This window comes from Pogoniulus pusillus, chromosome 12 (assembly GCF_015220805.1).
Source record: "Pogoniulus pusillus isolate bPogPus1 chromosome 12, bPogPus1.pri, whole genome shotgun sequence".
NCBI lineage: Eukaryota > Metazoa > Chordata > Aves > Piciformes > Lybiidae > Pogoniulus > Pogoniulus pusillus.
Genome location: NC_087275.1, coordinates 20697038 through 20716515, shown reverse-complemented (window position 1 = coordinate 20716515; position 19478 = coordinate 20697038). Strand labels below are relative to the sequence as shown.

Genomic DNA, 19478 nt, shown 5'->3' with positions numbered 1-19478 from the left:
AGCAGATGCAACATCACAGATCCTATGCCTATGATAGCTCCCTCGAGCTCCAGGAGACCTCACACAGGCTAGATAATGGCATAAGGCCTCATCAAGAATTCTAGCTACTAATTCAAGAAGTTTGTCTCTTATCTTTGAGAGGTCTCTGTGTAAGACCTCACTTGCCAAATAGAGCACATTTTAGATTGGGTATTTTCATTAATAGTGCAGCTTGGCCAGAGGAGGGAAAAGGAAGATGGCAAAATTAATCTCCTCTAATTTCAACTATGAGTATTTAAATGTCTGAAGTATCCCTGCATACTACCCTCCTGAGACTTCCTGACAGCAATCATCTCATCCTAGCTGTCTCAGACAGTGAGAAAGACAAACATAGCTGAGAAGGCTCCTTCAAAACTAGTTTAGATTAGAGATGACACAAATCCCATGTCTCTTGTGGCAGTGCTACTGCGGAACTTTAAGCTAGGTCTTTATCCAACAAATCATCCCAGAATGCAGCAGTGATTTATACAACCTTTTCTTCCAAAATGAGGCATTCTGTCCCTATTAATAGGGATCTCCACTATATATCAGATCTCCACTAATGCAGAGCCCAGGGAGATTTGCATGCTGTGCAGTTCCACTGAATTCAAGGGGACTGACATGAACTTGTGGCTGGTTATCTGTAGTGCATGTTCCTATCTATTTCACATCGTACACAGCACAAAATGCAATGAGATAATGTGGTACCCATCGTGTGCACGTTTATACTCTAAACCAATGTGTTGTGAATGTAGCCTCTTCTGCACCCTAAAGAACTGAGTAAGAAAAAGCAAACAAAATGGCATTTCCAGCAGTACCTGACATAGGAAATGTAGGACATCCACTGGAGGTATGTTGGGATGGTATCAAAGCTGACAAAAAACCCAGAGAACAGAAGCACCGGGATGGCAGTAACTGGGCCCACAAAAGTGGCCACCTGTACAGAGAAGGAAGAGTCTCCTGTCAGATGGCCAGAGCAAAATAAAAATGAACTTGCACTTTCATCTGATGTCCTGACCTTCGGTGAGGAAAACAGCCTTTAGAAGAGTAGTCTTTCCTTACAGCAAATCCTCTGCTCCATGCCAAATCCAAACAGGCAATGCAGACTTACTCTTTAGGCACTGAGGAGTGATGTCATGCAAATCCTACTTTTAATGCTGCTCTCTGAAATTACCACAGTTCCAAATACTAGAAAATACCTTGATTTTATTTTTTGTTCCCCACATGATTTGTTGTAAGGGAGAGGTCAAAGGTGGATAACGGAGGAAAAGGCGTTCCTCCCCCTCTTCCTAAACCCTTCCACTGATGACAATGCTGCTGTGCTTTGAAGGACTTGAACCCACCAAGAAGTTTACAGAGGCAAGATGGGCACTGTGATTCCCTTGCTTCACTAAGTATCACCTTTCCTCATTCTCCACTGAGGACACACAGGCTTCTTTCCTTATTAACTCCATGTGAACAGCAGCTGCAAGTGGGTCTAAAACACTGTGTGGAAGATAAGGAACATCTCTAACTGCGTGGCTTTGCTGGGGAAGACAGATCTTGACCCAGCTCCAGTCTGTTCTCTCTACATATTGCAAAGGGCAATACAGCTGTCTTCACAGAGATTACACAACAGCACAATGCTGGTCTTCACCAGGTGGCATAGAGGGAATCAAGTCTTCTACTGCAGGAATCTTGACAGCATCAATGCATATTAATTATCTGTCATTAAAAATACCACGAAACAGTTCTGCTGTGGAATGATCACCCCAGCACGTCTCCTATCAGAAAGCAGTATGAAGTTACACAGTCATCAGCAGTTATGCCAACAGCTGCCTCTTTACATCCCTCTGCAGAAGTTGTATTTCTGAGCAAGCCTTCTCCCACCTTCCCTTCTGCAATCCATTTGTATGTGTATGCAAGAACCCTCTCCTGAGCTATGATCCTCACAGTCAACCTCCACTTTGTAGATGCACAGAAATGCATCAGTCCTGCAATTTCTAGGACCTGCTGCTCAGCCTGGGATGAATAGCAAGTGACAACCCACTCAAGCAGGGGCAAGAACAGCCTTGTTCAGATGGGGAAAGAACTTGAGAGCTTCACATTCAGCACATGTATACGCTGTTTAACTTGATGCTGCTGGGAAGCATCAAGTAGCTGTATTGGACCAAGAAAATTTTTTGCCTAGCTTTGTCTCAAGAAGTGGCTTTGGGACACAGCAGCAGTCACAGTAAGCAGTCAGTTTTAGGAGATAGCAAGGCTCTTTTGAGACCACAGAACACCATCAGTACCTGGAGGGATGTAGAGGCTGCACCTATGAGAAGACCCAGTGACTGAGCCACCAGGGATGTCATGGTTCCCAAGGCTGCAAATAGGACAAACCGGAGTGCATCAGATGGTTGAGAAGTCATCCAGTACACAATACTGCAGTAAGCCACTGGAAACATGATCTGCAAGGAGATACACTTGGGGTTAGTCCATTAAAGCCATCGACTGTTGCTCTGAATAAAATCCAAACGGGGGAGGGAGCACGGCGGGGGGGCTGCAGTTAATCCATAGCTTTCAGCCTTTCCCTTACATGACAGGCATGGCTGCAGAGAATAAATGCATCTGCTGTAGGCTGCTATCTGCCTTACTACTTCAGCAATAGAAAACAGACCCCACTCACTTATCGTCCTTTGCCATTCCCCTTCTGCAAAAGACCAAAGACAGTAATCTGTTTATTAAAAAACTAACTAGCTCAGATTTCAACTTTGGTGAAGTCCTACTATTTACTGTTAAGGTGCTTCTGATTTTGACCTGAAGCTTCAGCACACACGTAGGGGCAGATTCTCTGCTACTCTAATGGATGAAATACCAGTACTTGGCAAGTGGACTTGCCATGAACTTCAGTGGTTCTCATTCCATTGAAGAGTAGAGCACATACCTGAAAAGGAACATCAGCCATGGTTTTGGCGAGATAGTAGGCTTTCAGGCTGTACCAGTAGTTCAGATGTTCTCTAAGAAACACTCCCATCTCAAGAGGAACTACAGAGAACACAAATCGGTAGGTTAGGCTATCGGTGCACAACAGTGTCACACGTAGTGACGTCATTTATCCTTGTCTAATCCTGCACTGCTACAGTCCCATAGCTGGACTATAATTCTGAGGTGTCTGATAGATCAGCAACAGTTTCAGTCACTGCAATTAAATGTAAGAACTCAGCTGTAAGAGCTGCTCAGTGTTTAGGCTGGGCACCTCTCTTAAAGAGGCTCTTAACTCAAAAAGTGATGTCAAAACTTAAAGAATCTGGTTATTCCTTTTGGTCCAACAGGGAATCCAAAGTAACAGCAATCACAGAAGTAGTATGGAGCAGTCCATATGGCAGAGGTTTGCTTCTGACACCACATATATATACTGATCTTATGCAGAAGTTGTGACTTTGAAGTCCTATGGAATTTATTACCTCCCCACTAAGACCTACCACAAGTTCACGACACTAGCACCATGGGAAACTTTAGTCCAAAACTGAAATAGCAAACTGTCTTGGTTAAGAAACACTGGCAAAAATGGGGAGAAAGAGATGCCACTGGACAAGTCTATGTCCACCTCTCCACAGCAGTTTAGTGAGTATAAGATTTACCCCCACACCTGTTTCAGAAGCAGAAGTATAAGTCAAACGTTACTTTCTAGAACACTGACACATCACAACATGTATTTGTTGTGGCTGAGCTGGAGTTAATTCTCCCCAGAGCATCTTCCTAGTGCTGTGTTTTGCAGTGCTGCAGCTGAGTGCTGCTAACACAGCAGTGTTTTGGCTACTGCTGAGCCAAGCATCAAGGCTGTGCTTTTCCAACATTCCCTTGCCCCAGGAGTACACTGAGGGGTGGGCAAGACACTGGGAGGTGACACAGCCAGGCTAGCTGACCCAAACTGACCAGAGGACTATTCCATGCCATAAGACAGCAGCTCAGATATACAAGTAAAGTGAAAGAAGGAAGTGGGGGGACATTCATTGATAGCATCTGTCCTCCAGAGCAGCTACTATGCATATGAAGCCCTGCTTCCTGGGGAGTGGCTGAACATCATCTGCTGATGGGAAGCAGAGAATAACATCTTTGTTCTTGCCTCCACACATGGCCTTTGCTTTGGCATTGCATTTTATTAAATTGCTTTTACCTTGACTTACAGGTCTTTGGTTATATTTTCCCTCTGCTCTGTCCATCTTACAAGGGGAGTGACGGAGCAGCTTTGGTGGGCATCTGGCCCCCAGCCAGGGCCAAACCACCACACAACACCCTCCCAGTTTACTACATTCTTCTTGCCCACAGATGTAACATTATGCCTGGTACTCACACGTAAGGACAGTTGGCATGAGTGCAGCGAACATAAGAAACAGCATGGAAAAAAAGAGGAACCCAGAGTTGCTGAGGACTTTCTTAGCTTCATTGCCAATGCCTAAGTAGAGCAAGCCAATGAGCAGCCCAACGCCAATGTGTGAGGTGATACGTAAGTGTGTCAGGACCTATGAGCAAGGAAAAAGTGTTACTGATTTGAAAGTCTGGGCTCAAAAACAATGGCAACATGACTGAACCGAAATGGTCAGGTTGCAGAAAAGGAGTATTTTTGTCCAAAAGAACTTAGATAGAAATGTTCATTTCCTACTGGCAAACTGGGCTCCAGCTAAGGAAAAGTTATTGTAATGAGCTTCCCAGTGTCAATCAGCAGTTGTCACAGCATGGAACGTTTCTTCCTGTAACACCAGCAGAAACTGCAAATGCTGCAACCAGACATCTTACTGTCTGACAATGTCATGGAGCCACTAATCACTAGGAGGAGGTTTTCTCTCTCACTAGAAGATAAAATTCTCAGGGAAGTAGAGAGGCACAGAAGGTGTTTCAGGCTTGCAAAGGCCAAACTAATTTAATCAGGCATAAATTAGACTTCTGTGCCTTACAGCATTACTACGAAAGGTATGGAAAAACCAAACAAATAATAAAAGTAGGAACAGCTGTGAATCTTTACAGTTGAGCAGGAAAAAACAACACTGTTCTTCAACCTATACATCACAAAATAAGTTAGTTTCTCCTTGGCAAGTATGAGAAGACCATATGATCCATGGCTAGCACTCACACACCTTCAAGGGTTATTATACTACCTCACAACCAACTGAATAGACCTTTTACCTACAGAAGTTACTATACAGGCAGTCTTACCGAATCTCTCAAGATGGTGAGAAAAGTTCTTTTGAAGAGGATACAGAACTGGGTTAGGCAGCTGGCAGAGAAGCTGTGGCAGCCTTCTGTAGAGGAAGAATCCTGCAAAAACACATAAAAGAATAAACTTCTTTCTTTGCTGTGTCTTCCTTAGTTTTCATTTATAAAGCCCAGTTCTCATCAGCTGCCCAGAAACCCCCTCCATTGACCAAGGACTTAAATTCCCTTCCTCCCTCTCCTCAAGCCACACATATCAGTTGTGATGTACAAAATACCTCTTCAGAAGGCCGGTGCCAGAGGAAGGGATTCAACTCGTGCTCACCGCCAACATCTCTCTTGTAGTCAGTGTCACATATCCTCTCCCGTACTGCCCTCACCAGACGGCCGTTCTGGTCTCCATATTCACCAGATGCCACTTCCATAACTACAAAAATCAGGTCAGTTACTGGCTTACACTACTGAATAATCAACAAGCTTTATTATTAGATCCTCTGGATTCTCTAACATTGACAGAAACAGGAGCTGTGTCTAGAACAGACTCTGAAACACCACATGCAAATGCATGTGTACCTACAGATAGTCAAATGTATCTTTCTCTACATCTTCAAAGAGTTGACTTAACCCTGGAAGTTAAATGAACCAATTTAGTGAAATGGCAGTGAGTATGGGATAGTCATGGTAATAAAAATACTACAGAAGTCTGGGTTTGTAGTCCTGCTTCTTCAGAATCAGCAAACAACAGTAAAACCAATCTCAATGCTGTTAGCTGTACAATACCACAGTGGTATTGTTCAAGATGGAAAAAAAAAGCAAACTGCAGCCACTTCAAAAAGCCACTAAGATTAATTACCATGAAACACTGAAGACTATGTTTCACCTTTAGTTTCTTGGACCTGGACTTTCCCTGGAGAGAAAAGGGTCACTAAATTTTACCACTAGATGGCATTCAAATTATTTAGAAGAAAATCAGAACAATCTTATTTTGAACTCTGGTACATGCACATATGTATATATGAACAAAAGCATGAAACACTACATGGTCACCATTAACCTGGAGGTGCTAATCAAACACAAAACAAATAAGCTGTGCAAGTTGTCCTTACCAAAATCTGCTGGATTGTGGTAGGTTGGGCAATTCAAACCCAATTCTCTCAAGTAAGGGACGAGGTTTAATACCTTCCCACGGTAAATGCATTGACCTTGACTTAAAACGTAGAGCTGGAAAACAGGGCAAGGGAAAGAAAAACAAAACAAACAAACAAAAATAAAGTAAAAATTACATTTAAGAAAAGGTTAAACACTATCAATACATTTGAACCTGCTATCTGTAGGGCAGCAATACACGAACCTAATGACCTCTTCTTGTCCCTTCCGGAAGAACGCTTTGGGAAGATTTGTAACACTTGGAAAGACCTTTGCATGGGATTACAACCAATGGAAGACTAAAGGCTTGAAGTTTGGATTCTGCAAGCATTGACTCCAGGACTCACAAGTAGATTAACAGAGGAACAGACTAATTCCAGTCTTAGATACATGCTGAAAATAGGTAAGAAAGTGTAGAGTCAAGCCATCTAACATCCACATAATATGTGTATGTTTGGCTGGGAGATGTGATTGAATTGTGAAATGGAAGGAGAGGTGGAACAGCACAGCAATGGTTAACAGTTTGATTATTCCTACTTTTAGCTTAACTACTGACTTTAAATAAATCTCCTTGCTTGGCAATCCGGCAACCTGCACGAATTTGTTCACCTACAGCATAGTTGGTGTTCTTTTCGCTCTCACAGGTCTACTTTAAACCTCCTAACCAGATTAAAATAAATTTAAATCTAACCAAGGTTAGATTGCTAGGTTGGTGAAAAGATCTTCAACTGTCTTCCTTTCAATTATTATTATTATTTCACATAAATATAATCTTCTGAATTTAAACCCCTATAGTTAGGATAAGAATGTGTACTAGCAGCACTGCCAACACTGGGAAAAAAAAAAGTGTCTTTTTCTCTTATTTGTTTAATTTGTTTGATTTGGAACCATAAACTAGGCTTATGGTTTTCACTTAAGAAAATGTGGCCTTGAAAGTATAACCACAGATAAAAAGAAAGAGATTAATAAAAGAGAAAAGCATAATACCTGATCAAACAACTCGAACAGTTTAGCACTGGGCTGGTGAATTGTGCAGATGATGGACCTGCCACCCTGGGCTAAAGCCTTCATCAGAGAGACAACCTGAAAACACGATGCACTATCCAAGCCACTACATACAAAGGAAAAAGTCTGTTATCCACAAATCCATAGGCATCCCTCAAAATCAGCACAAGAATTTGCTACTTTGGTCATCCATTGTTATCCTTTTATAAATGTTATCAGTTTAATTTTATCATAGGCCAACCTTACACCTGCATTTCTCTACCAGTCTTTTAATTAAGTTGGAAGCATGCCTGAGAATGCAAAACAGAGTATTCTCAAAGCTCCCTTAAGGGACTTCTACATTTTAGGACTGCAGACTTAAATCCTCACAACTTTAATGAATAGATCCATATTCGTAGTTCTCTCAGCCTCCTCCTAGACTAATCACAGAATTTGATTCTGACTATGCTACATTCATTATTAAAAGCCACACTTCAAAATCCTAATATTGAAGCTATCTTTGCTTGGAAAAAAAACCTCATATCACAATGTGAAAATATTTTCCTCTTCCTTCCTGATCCATTTGATCCTCCCTTAAAAATAATTTACAATCCCATGGTCTGGCAGTTACATCTTTACCCAACTCAAATTATTTCTCTTTGCCATAGTCAGTACTTACAGGCAACACAAACTGAGCCTTTCCCTTCTGCAGCACTTTTCTACTGTCTAAAGCAGTATTTGTCTATGTTTAATTTTTGGTCTTGAAGTACCTGGTTGGTTCATCAAAAAACATGACAGGAGGATTGTTCACCAGCTCCAAAGCAATGGCAAGACGCTTTCTCTGGCCTCCAGAAAGACTCCCAGTCCTCGTATTGGCACAGGTCAGCAAACCGAGGGCTGTCAGTATTTCCTTGACCTAGAAGAAACCACAACAATGCATCATTTAAATGTTTAGCAAAAAAAAAAAAAGGCCTCTTCATTGATTTTCATAGAGAATGTAAACTAGCTCATGACTTTCCACCGTCCACACAATCACAGAATCAACCAGGTTGGAAGAGCCCTCCAAGATCATCCAGTCCAACCTATCACCCAGCCCTATCCAATCAACTAGACCACGGCACTAATATGACAAGGAATTCTGAGTAACTCTATTGAACAAAGAGCAAGTCATGCTCACCCTATCCAACTGACCAGCAGAACTCCTGAGATGCATAGGTCACAGGGCTGGCAGGCACTTATCTTCTTAAGGTAGGTGTCCCCACCAGGAACCGCACCATCATGGTGGTAAGACTGATGCCACTCCAACCCAGCTACCTAGGCTCTCGGTATATATGGGTTCACAATTCTCTAATGTATGGCCAGGACATCCCAGAAGGCCAAACACAGGAGAAGAGAGCTCCTCCTTTGGTTTGGAATCTTACATACCATCTTTCCCTACCGCTCATGTGCATACTTGCAAGCCCCGTCTCCCCCACGTCTTATCTCTAGTAACCTAGTGACTAACAGCCTGTTGTAACTTTCGCTCAAACACATACCAACTCTTTCCTCTTACAGCACCCCAGGATGCCTTTGGCTCTCTTGGCCACAAGGGCACATTGCTGGCCCATGCAGAACATGCTGCCCACCAGGACTCCAACTTCTGCAGAGTTACTGCACTGTGAAACCAAAAGGCTTTTTTCATCGGAATTCCTAGGCTGTCTTTACAAGGAACTAATGAACTGTGTGACAAAAATCAGTGCCTTCTATAGAGCAATGACCTATTCTGTTCCCCACAGTCTACTTTTCAAATGTGGACATTGACTTTAGATGTTTTTATTTTCCTTGGAGTCAGTTCAGTTGTCACATGTACTCTTGAAATGTTCAAGATTTCCTCAAGGCACACCACCAGGAAGGGCACAGCTCATCCTAGGGTCTTTGGAACAGGAGAACAATCCCCAGATGAATTTTTCTGTTTCAGTGATTATGGATGTGGCCTGGTACCCTTAAGGAAAAAAAGCTTTTTGGCATGGATGATCGAAGCTACACTGCTCATGCAATTAAAAAGATACACCTCTTACAAGGCTGAAATAAAGTGCAGATATGGTAAAAATTGGTTAACACAGCCTGCTCTTGCAAGCCCCCCACCCAAGACAGGAGAGAAAAGGGACCCAGGAGGTAGAGATGTTAGTTAAGATAAGGACAATTCACTATTCTATTGTAGGGATATCAGATTGCACAAAAGAAAACAGATAATTCTGGTGTCCACAGCAGCAGGGGAACCAACAGAATGCAAATTACCACAACGACAGAAAAAAAAACAGAAGAGGCTCACCCTGCCTGGAATCCAAGGAAAAAAATCCACAGGAAACTTTACAAGCCATAGAATGTACTCAACTCCCACAAGCCCCAGCCAACCCTCTTCCAGCCATGATGTTAGCATGGTGTAGAACAGAGGATCCAACCTGCACTGTGGCACTGCAAGGGCAGGTTAGCCCCATCCCACATCCCTTCATCACTTCTAGTGGGGCCACTCAGCTTAAACCAGTCCAATTGGTTCAACCAATCAGGGCTTGACTCTACTTAATCTTGATTTTGATTTCCAGGAGCTACCTCTCTCAGTAAAAAGGAATGAAGAAAGAACAAAACCCACTAACCCTTCTTCTCAGAGAGAGCTCAACCACCCCCTTCCCCTTACTTATCAGAGGGATGCTAAGGACATGGGCAGCACAAGCTAGGTCAGCTAGAAAGATAAATTGTGGTTCACTGGAGAATTTCTCACCTGTGCCTGTTTTACACAAGCACAAGTTGTTTGTTGCTTGTTGCTTGTTAACACAAGTGCACAAATTAATGTGTCTGTGATAAACACCTCACGGTTTACAATGATAACATTTACAATCTAGTCCAGCACAGGTCAGTTACACTAACCAGAAAATTACTTTTCTTCTAGTAGGTGTTGAATAAATGCAGACAGCACAGGCTTTTCCTCAAAGAGCTGTTTGTAATCACAGGGGAAGTGTGAACAAGTGAACTGACCTGCTTGGCCTAACTTCCTAAAGTGTGAATGAATTCAGACTTTTGAAGTACACACAAAACAAACAGCCATTTCTTAAAAAAAAAAGGTATTTTCCAGTAATAATTAAAACAAACAAAAAAATCTGTTCAGCTTAGTTTAAAAAGGTATTTGAGAATGAAAGCATTCTTAAGCTACCAAATATACTGAACATATGCTGATTCCTCTAAGTTTCCCTCTCTAGAGCTGTCTGGTTTTCAAGGATTATGTGAGATGGCAGAAATGCCAGATGTTCCACTACAGATAAACCACAGACACAAAAGTGGTTACTCTACCTTTGAAGTTGGCACAGTTTTCACATTTCAGGCAAAGGGCATACTTCTTACCAGGTGAGTCAGCAGCAGTTCTGCCTTCTCCATTTGAAACCTCTGCTCAAGAACCATGTCAATTACTACCTGAGGCATCTTTTACTGGAGTAAGAGATGCCTCTTAAATGATGAAGTCCAACAAGTTTAGTTCAGGCTACCATCAGACAAAAAGAGGAGGGCCACAAAGATGATCCAAGGTCTGGAACATCTCTGCTTAGAGGACAGGCTGAGGGAGCTGGGGTTGTTCAGCCTAGAGAAGACTTTGCAGGGACCTTATAGCTGAAGGGATCCTACAGGAAGCCTGAAGGGGGACTTTCAATAAGGGTGCCTAGCAACAGAACAAGAGGGAACGTTTTAAGATGAGAGAGAGCAGGTCTTAGGAAGAAGTGGATATTAGGAGGAGGTTCTTCAGTATGAGTGGTGGGACTCTGGAACAGGCTGCCGAGGGAGGTTGTGGATGTCTCCTCCCTAAGGCTGTTTAAGGCCAGGCTGGATGAGACCTTGAGCAGACAAGCCTAGTCCATGATCCACTCTCACTCCTCTGTCCCCTTGTCTCCTCCTTCTTGGTTTTAGCTGAGCCCTGCAAGATGGCTTCTTCCAGTCAGCTGCATGATTTTCTAATTTGCCCACAGGGAATCTTCTCAGTGCACCAAAATAGAAGAATTGCTGGATTTTCAATAGCCCTTGGAAAAATTAGGGCCTAGACTCACCATTGCCAGACAGGACTGATTTACCTCACCACACACAAGACACCTGAGCCCTCAAACATGCATGTAAGAGAATCTAAGGTGCCAAGGTACATTAAAAGGAATCCTGCCAAACCTCTGATTTTACTTCAGCAGATCATTTCCAGTTATCTTGTCTCATACTGAAAGCAACCTTCATAGATACTGTAGTAAACATTCCTTCATAATGACACCTGTCAGCTTTTGAGGTTGTGATTTCTGCTATAGTTACATGTCCAATGAAATTAAATGATAGATAAAAATGTCTGCTTTACAGAGATCACTTAATGGACTTCTTTGGCATCCCCAAAACCTCTCAGTTCAGCAGACAGCATACATACCATTTCTCTCCTTCCTTCATCTTTCTCTTGAAGTTTCAGATGTGCAGATACCTGGAAGGCAATACAATGGAATCTGATTTTGAACTCTGTCACAGCCAGTCACAGTGGATGGCTCAGGCCCAACATTCTAACATACCATTTAAACTTCTTTCAACCCACTCAGGAAAGATTCAGCTGAACTGTAATGTTCAAATTACATATGCCTGTGTAGTAGGTAACTGAGTATAACCTGACTTAAGTGATCACTTAAGCAATCTGGCAAAAAGCATACTAGGAAGAAAGGCTATTCTGTAAGTCAAAATGCTTGAGAGGAAGATGGAAGAGTTGTGCTTACTGCATAGTCATTCTCAGGCAATGCTAGCATTAGCATTTGTTTATCTGTGCTTAATGTACACCACAAGGTTACTAACCAAAGTCTGCTACTCCCCAGGACATGAACAAATGAGCACAGAAATAAATAATCTTGTGAAAGATGTCATCTGCTGTCCTAAGAGGCAGATTCACAAAACATGATGATTAACCCCTATTAGAAGCAATTAAGCCATTAAGCAATTATTTTTGCCAGAGTCATGATTGATTAATTTAGACAGTAAGTATCATCTGGGCCCAATTCTACAAAAGTACTCCTATGGGATTCTACTACAATGTTCAAGTAAAAGCCTTTGCAGGAAACTAGTGACATTAAAAAGTACAGTGATTTCTTCTGGCCTTAAAATTGGTGAATTTATAACATCATATAGCATGAGTAACCTTAACCTTATTTTGACAACATCCTCTGAGAAAAACTGGCTTGTTTCTCAAAGGAACAATGGGCACTTCTAAACTGATTGGTTAAGTTGGCAATGAGTAAACTTCTCAGTGCTATGAGAAACAAGAAGAAGAATTTACATTGCTTTTAAGACTTGGGATTATTCTGTTCTTGTTTTCTTGTGAAGAACTGGAAGAGATTTTACGTAAGGCACAGAAGAACAGAAGTACCAGAGAGAGATTCTGAAGCAAAAAATAACACTTTGCAGTCAGAACATGGACCACAGTGAGAAAGAGAGAGGATGCTACTCAGCCATCACTCAAGAAAAGAGACGGCCACTAGAAGGGCTTATTCTATGCAGAATTTCAGGTTCCATTCTCTAGGAGGTCTAAGGAGTAGAGCCTTAGATTTTCTCCCAGATCATAATGCTAGTCACAAATTGAACACATCAAGCTAAGGAAGCTCAGACAGCCCCGCAAAGGATCGGCCTGAAATGGAATTCAAGGCATTATCAAAGTCCAAGCACCTTCATGGAGGGGAATTGAATAGAGATAAGAGCTTGTGGCATTACATGGGCACAATTCAGAGATTTTTCCATTTTCTCCCTCTAAAATGAAATAGAGCAAGAAACAAAGCTCACCATCATAGCTTCCTGGACAGTTAGATGAGGAAGGAGCATGTCATCTTGCATGATGTAGCAGGAGACTTTGCGAAAGGAGCGCAGGTCACGAGGCTGTCCGTTGATGAGAATCTCTCCCTTCATGCCTGTCTCTCTGAAATAAGCCAAGAAAATAACCAGAGGTAAATGTTGCCTTCACTGGGTTGGAGGGCAGAAGGGCTCTGCAGCGGGACCTTGACCACCTGGACAGATGGGCAGAGTCCAATGGGATAGCGTTCAATAGCTCCAAGTGCAGGGTCCTGCACTTTGGCCACAACAACCCCATGCAGAGATACAGGCTGGAGAGCAGCCAAACAGAGAGGGATCTGGGGGTGCTGACTGATACCTGCCTGAACATGAGCCAGCAGTGTGCCCAGGTGGCCAAGAGAGCCAGTGGCATCCTGGCCTGCATCAGCAATGGTGTGGTCAGCAGAAGCAGGGAGGTCATTCTGCCCCTGTACTCTGCACTGGTTAGACCACACCTTGTGTACTGTGTTCAGTTCTGGGCCCCCCAGTTTAGGAGGGACATTGAAATGCTTGAGCGTGTCCAGAGAAGGGCGACGAGGCTGGTGAGAGGCCTTGAGCACAGCCCTACGAGGAGAGGCTGAGGGAGCTGGGATTGGTTAGCCTGGAGAAGAGGAGGCTCAGGGGTGACCTTACTGCTGTCTACAACTACCTGAGGGGTGGTTGTGGCCAGGAGGAGGTTGCTCTCTTCTCTCAGGTGGCCAGCACCAGAACGAGAGGACACAGCCTCAGGCTGTGCCAGGGGAAATTTAGGCTGGAGGTGAGGAGAAAGTTCTTCACTGAGAGAGTCATTGGACACTGGAATGGGCTGCCCGGGAAGGTGGTGGAGTCGCCGTCCCTGGGACTGTTCAAGGCAAGACTGGACGTGGCACTTGGTGCCATGGTCTGGCCTTGAGCTCTGTGGTAAAGGGTTGGACTTGATGATCTGTGAGGTCTCTTCCAACCCTGATAATACTGTGATACTTGTGCTGCCACAGCTCTGAGTGCCACAGGAAGTTTTAGGTAGCTACTGCCCACTAAGGAATAAAACTGATACAGTGGATAGAAATTAATTTCATGATTACACTGTCTCCCCTAAGAGGCTTCGAGCAATGTTGCTGAAAATAGTACTGAAAGCCAATACAAAATGTGTGCTGTCTGATATGAAGGTCTGAAAAAACACCAAGCCATTCAAGTGATTCTCTTTTCAAAAGTTCTTCTATCCTGTTCCTGTGCCCTAATGACAGTAACACAGAGACACTTTGTGCTTGGGCACACAACAGGGGATTCAGGAAGATGAACCACAGCCACTTCGCACATTGCAGTTTGGTCAAGAAGACATGGACATTATGAAAGCAATGACTAAAAAGGGTCATTTTTTCCTCAGGTGTTTACAAAATGTGATTTAAAAAATATCACAAACACAAGGCAGTGAGTCAGATTTGTTACACAACTAGAAAGGAGAATTTTTTGGTGTGTTTTGGACTTCAGATTGCTTCCTATTTTTGGATGAGACTTGTTAACAGATAAACCACAGAATCAGGAACGGTAGGGGTTGGAAGGACCTCTGAAGATTATCTAGCCCACCCCCCTGCTAAAGCAATCCAGAGGTCCTTCCAACCCCTACTATTCCTGATCCTGTGGTTTATGTAGAGTAAATCAATCAGGAACACATCCAGGCAGGATTTTAACACCTCCAGAGATGAAGGCTGCATGACCTCTCTGGGCAGCCTGTTTCAATGCTCTCTGCCGCCTTCAAAGTGAACACTTTTAGACTTTTTTCCTTATGTTTATGCGGAATCTCTTGCGTTCCAGTTTGCCTCCACTGCCCCTTGTCCTATCACTGGACACCACTGAGAAGGGTCTGGCTCCATCATCCTGACACCCACCCTTCAGCTATTTAAAATATTTCCTCTTCTCCAAGCTGAACAACAACAGCTATCTCAGTCTTTCCTCATGAAGTAGATGTTCCGTATCTCTAATCATCTTAGTGGTTCTACACTAAATTCTCTCTAGTAGCAACTTGTCCTTGAACTGGGGAGCCCACAACTGAACACAGTACTCCAGATAAGACTTCTCTGGAGAAGAGTAGCAGTGGAGAAGAACCTTCCTTAACTGCTCGCCACAGTTCTTGATGCACCCCAGGATATCGCCAGCCTTCTTGGCTGCAAGGGCACATTGTTGGCTCATGGTCAGCCTGCTGTCCAACAGGACTTTCAGGTCCTCCTCTCCAGCAGGTCAGTCCCCAACCTGAATTGGTATGTGGTATTAGTGCAGGACACTACACTTCTCCTGTTTGAATTTCATAAGGTTACTCTCTATTCAACTCTCCAGCCTGTTCAGGTCTTGCTGCATGGCAGCACAGCCCTCCGGCACATCAGCCACTCTTCCCAGTATTACCAGCAAATTTGATGAGTGTACACTCTATTCCTTCATCCGGGTCACTGATGAGTATGTTGAACTGGACTGGACCCAGTACTGACCTCTGGGGAACACTACTAGCCACAGCACTCCAACTAGACTCTGCCCCACGGACCACAACCCTCTGAGCTCTGTCCTTCAGCCAGTTCTTAAGCATGGATATGAGGAGTGAAAACAACAGGACAAACAGAAAAAATATAAGCAGTAAGAATCTAAATCAAAATTTGTGAAATACTTATTTTCTACAGACACTGGATTAAGATTTCTTCTGCTGTTGTCGCCAAGGAGCCATCAGGCTAAGCAATCTTATCCTAGTTGAGATTTTTGTTTTTACTGACCTGTAACCTGCCAGAATGTTCATGAGCGTTGACTTCCCAGCTCCTGAAGGACCCATAATTGCAACAAGTTCTCCACTGCTGAACTTCCCTGAAATTCCTTTCAAAAGGGTCTTGTAACCTGAAAGATGAAAGAAAAGTTCACTGGACCCTTCATAATCATGTCTGGGAGGCAACGGAAGTTCATCTCCATTAAACGATGATGACAAATTAGCAGGGACCTACTGAGAGGATAATATCAAGATCAGCACACTGCAGGAACTATCAACAGCCAAATTCTGGGTGGAAGCAGCAGCCTGCTCCAGCTAAACAAGTAGTTTGGTTGGATTACTGGATCACACACCCTTGATTCACTCTAGTGCCTCAATGAGTTTCAAGATTGTGGCCCAGAGTTATAGGGGAGCATAAAGAATGTGTGCAGCCATGACTACTGAGGGGTGCACAACCCAAAATACACACTTATTTAATGAAAACATCTATCAACATGCATACCATTACCTAGAACTGAAGCCTCTCCTCTCAGTATGTATGACTATGAGATTTAACATTATAGTCATGAAAGTCACTTTTCCAAACATCACTTCACAAATGATAATCAGCTTAACCTCTACCTGCACTACCTTCCCCCTCACCTGCATTTGTTTCTGCTCCTGCGATGGAGATTTGCATTAAAAGTATCCTGCACACAATGCTAAATCAGAGCAAGTCACATATCTGTAACTCATTTGCAAAACAGTAAAACAAGATGATTTAAGAAGAAATAGATAAAAGAAAAAACGAATTTAAATCAAGATCCCAATCACTGGCATTTAAAGTTGCTTCAGACTCAAGACTATCTCTTCTTTCGACTGCAAGCACATAAGAAGCCCTTCTATTACAAAGGTTAATTTAGCAAACTCACAAAAAAAGATTTGACACTGTAGCAGTAGTGTGGTGCCCAGTATAATCCTTCAGAAGGAATTAAAAGTCCATAAGTAACTTCAGTCTTCCCTTTCAGAATATTGAGGCTAATCTTTAACTGAATCAGTTGACCTAAAACTTCTATACTGAGCCACATGCCTTTCACGAGAAACAGATTATGCATTTGGAGGGGATGGTGTTCTTACAGTATGGGGTCTGTTGTAGCTCCCTCTGCCATATAGTAGGAATTTATGGTGATCTTCAGTCCCCATTTATGTGTCTTATCTCATTTTCCTTAGACCACTGGTTCATTATCTGTAGCAAGAAGTTTCGGTACTCGAGAGCTGATGTTGAAAGATGATGCATAACATGCATCATTCACAGCTACAAATTGGAACACAGAAGGTTTCACCTCAACATGAGGAGGAACTTCTTTACAGTGAGGGAGACAGAGCACTGGAACAGGCTGCCTACACAGGTTATGGAGTCTCCTTCTCTGCAGACTTTCAAAACCCTTCTGAATGTGTTCCTTTGTGAACTACCCTAAGGGATCCTGCTATGGCAGGGAGGTTGCACTCAGTGATCTCTGGAGGTCCCTTCCAACTCTACAGTTCTGTGATGCTGTGATCATTCAGTTCAAGCACCACATCTGTGTCCTTTTGGACTGGATGTACATTGAGACTGAGTATTTCTCTTACATTTTTTGGTTTTCAGATGAAAACAGCTTGGAATCTTTCAGTTTTCCACATGCTTTCCTGGAGTTACTTTAATCTCATCCTTAAAATATACCCAGGGGCTGATGCCCATGGGAATCCAAATATCATTTTTCAAGAACTAGTTAAAACACAGATTTCTCAACAGAATATTAGTACACCATCACTGGCCAGAAAAAGCACCCAGGAACTTTCTTGGTCCAACCTACTAAAAAAAGAATACAAGAAGTAAGAAATCAAAACTGAAACAGTGATGCAAATTTCTTTGGTCATGACATTCCAGAGTTCAGCTGCTTCTCTGAAGAAGCAATATGTGTTTCATTTTCCCATGGTAGGATTTAACATGGAAAGCAAACTCCAGACATTGAGATATTAGACCAGATTCACAGTCAGAAACACATGACTGGCCTGAACAGACCCCCATTCAAGAGGCAGAATTCCCTCGCTGCCTGCCTGCAGCTCAAAGTTCCTTGTTTAAGGAACTGCTAGAGTGACCTCTTGTCTTTGATGAAGATGCTCAAGTCACCAAAACTTCTACTAAAGGATTCAGCAAGGGAGAAACATCTTGATGGTTTTATCTGCCTCCTCGTGGATTTTACATGGATTTCTAAGAATAGATGGGTTTACCATTCTAATAAAACATATGACTAATCTGGAAAGAAGCAACCTACCCTCTCATATGTGGAGTAGGAGCACATGCTTCAAAGCACATGCTTTTGGTGTCTGAATCAGTACCAAAAAAAAGGAACCCAAACTGCACTCCTACCTTTACAGAAAATTCACTATAGCAAAGAGATAACATAGGAAATGGCAACTCAAACAGCTCAAGTTTGGCAAAACTATAGATGACTGAAAACTAAGCCACAAAATAAGCAGTGTTTGATACTTAAATGGCAAAACCAAAGATACCATAACCTCCTCTTTCCATACTCCCTATATGCAGCCAGGTCTAAATGCACCATTTCTATAATTTTTCTCCCCAAAAAAGTTACACGAGGGCAGTATTTCTATGTCTTATTCTGGAGTGTTTTTAGATGGGACAGGATGTATTCCTGCTCAGAAACATCCATCTGAAGGACAGAGGACACCTCAGGCAAGTACTGTATTACTATACCTGCCTTACTTTAATGCCTCCAACAATCAACATGTTTTTAAAAAAGCAATTTAAGTTTCAATATAAAAATTTCTTCTTATACAGAACCACCAGTCAAATTGTTAAATCACAAGACAAATACCAGAGCAGTTTCTTGGCACTGCATTCTGACCCTGTTCCATTAAAGAAACTCCACTGCATTTTCCTATTCTGAAATTGATGGGCTTAACTCTCATTTAATTTCCTCTTGTTTCAATCAAAAAAGTTATGCCAGATAAAAGGGAACTCTCAAACAAAAAAACTGAAGAAGGGAAAGTGGAATCAAGACTTCGCATCCATCCTACCCCCTTTGAGGCAAGAGCAGGGACTGTGGAAAAATGCTCCTAGCATGCTCTTAACTTTGCTGCTGCCTCTGGGATCCACCACACTCACACCTTGATGGTCAAAGACCATTCCTCCTGGATTACCTAGTGTGCCTCAACACAAGTAAGGGCAAACCAGACAAACCTGGTCGTATAGCATACTAAAGGGAAAGCTAGTGACTTAGAGATTAGAGGAAGAGCTTGCAGAAGATGGAAAACATCCTCATGATATCTGGCAACCATTTAATCTGTAGACTCCAGATTTGTATCAGAACACTGAACAGCTGGGGTATGCTGGCAGAAACTCTACAGAGAAGCCTGAGTTGAGAAATACACACACAGAGAAACACACAAGGCCAGATTTACACTGGGAACACTTGTAGATGCAATAAAACATTAGCTGGGAAGCACATTTATCTATCATTTCTACATCATCAAATGTTCATACATCTGGATGTAAATATGCCCACAATAAAACCTCTTGTCTGATCCTTCTCAA

At 42.7% G+C, this 19478-nt stretch overlaps 1 protein-coding gene across 6 annotated transcripts in view; it reads right to left on the bottom strand.

Annotated features, from left to right (window-relative positions):
• ABCG1 (ATP binding cassette subfamily G member 1) overlaps positions 1-19478 on the bottom strand; it is a 65214-nt gene that overhangs the window by 7779 nt on the left and 37957 nt on the right. For all 6 annotated transcript variants that reach the window (XM_064152576.1, XM_064152573.1, XM_064152572.1 and 3 more), the window contains 12 exons: positions 15915-16032; positions 13135-13267; positions 11747-11797; positions 8094-8239; positions 7327-7450; positions 6300-6414; positions 5472-5620; positions 5197-5298; positions 4337-4505; positions 2927-3027; positions 2292-2450; positions 837-955 (listed from right to left, as the gene is read on the bottom strand). In XM_064152576.1, coding sequence (XP_064008646.1) covers positions 837-955; positions 2292-2450; positions 2927-3027; positions 4337-4505; positions 5197-5298; positions 5472-5620; positions 6300-6414; positions 7327-7450; positions 8094-8239; positions 11747-11797; positions 13135-13267; positions 15915-16032 — 1486 coding nt within the window. The remainder of the gene's footprint in view (positions 1-836; positions 956-2291; positions 2451-2926; positions 3028-4336; positions 4506-5196; positions 5299-5471; positions 5621-6299; positions 6415-7326; positions 7451-8093; positions 8240-11746; positions 11798-13134; positions 13268-15914; positions 16033-19478) is intronic.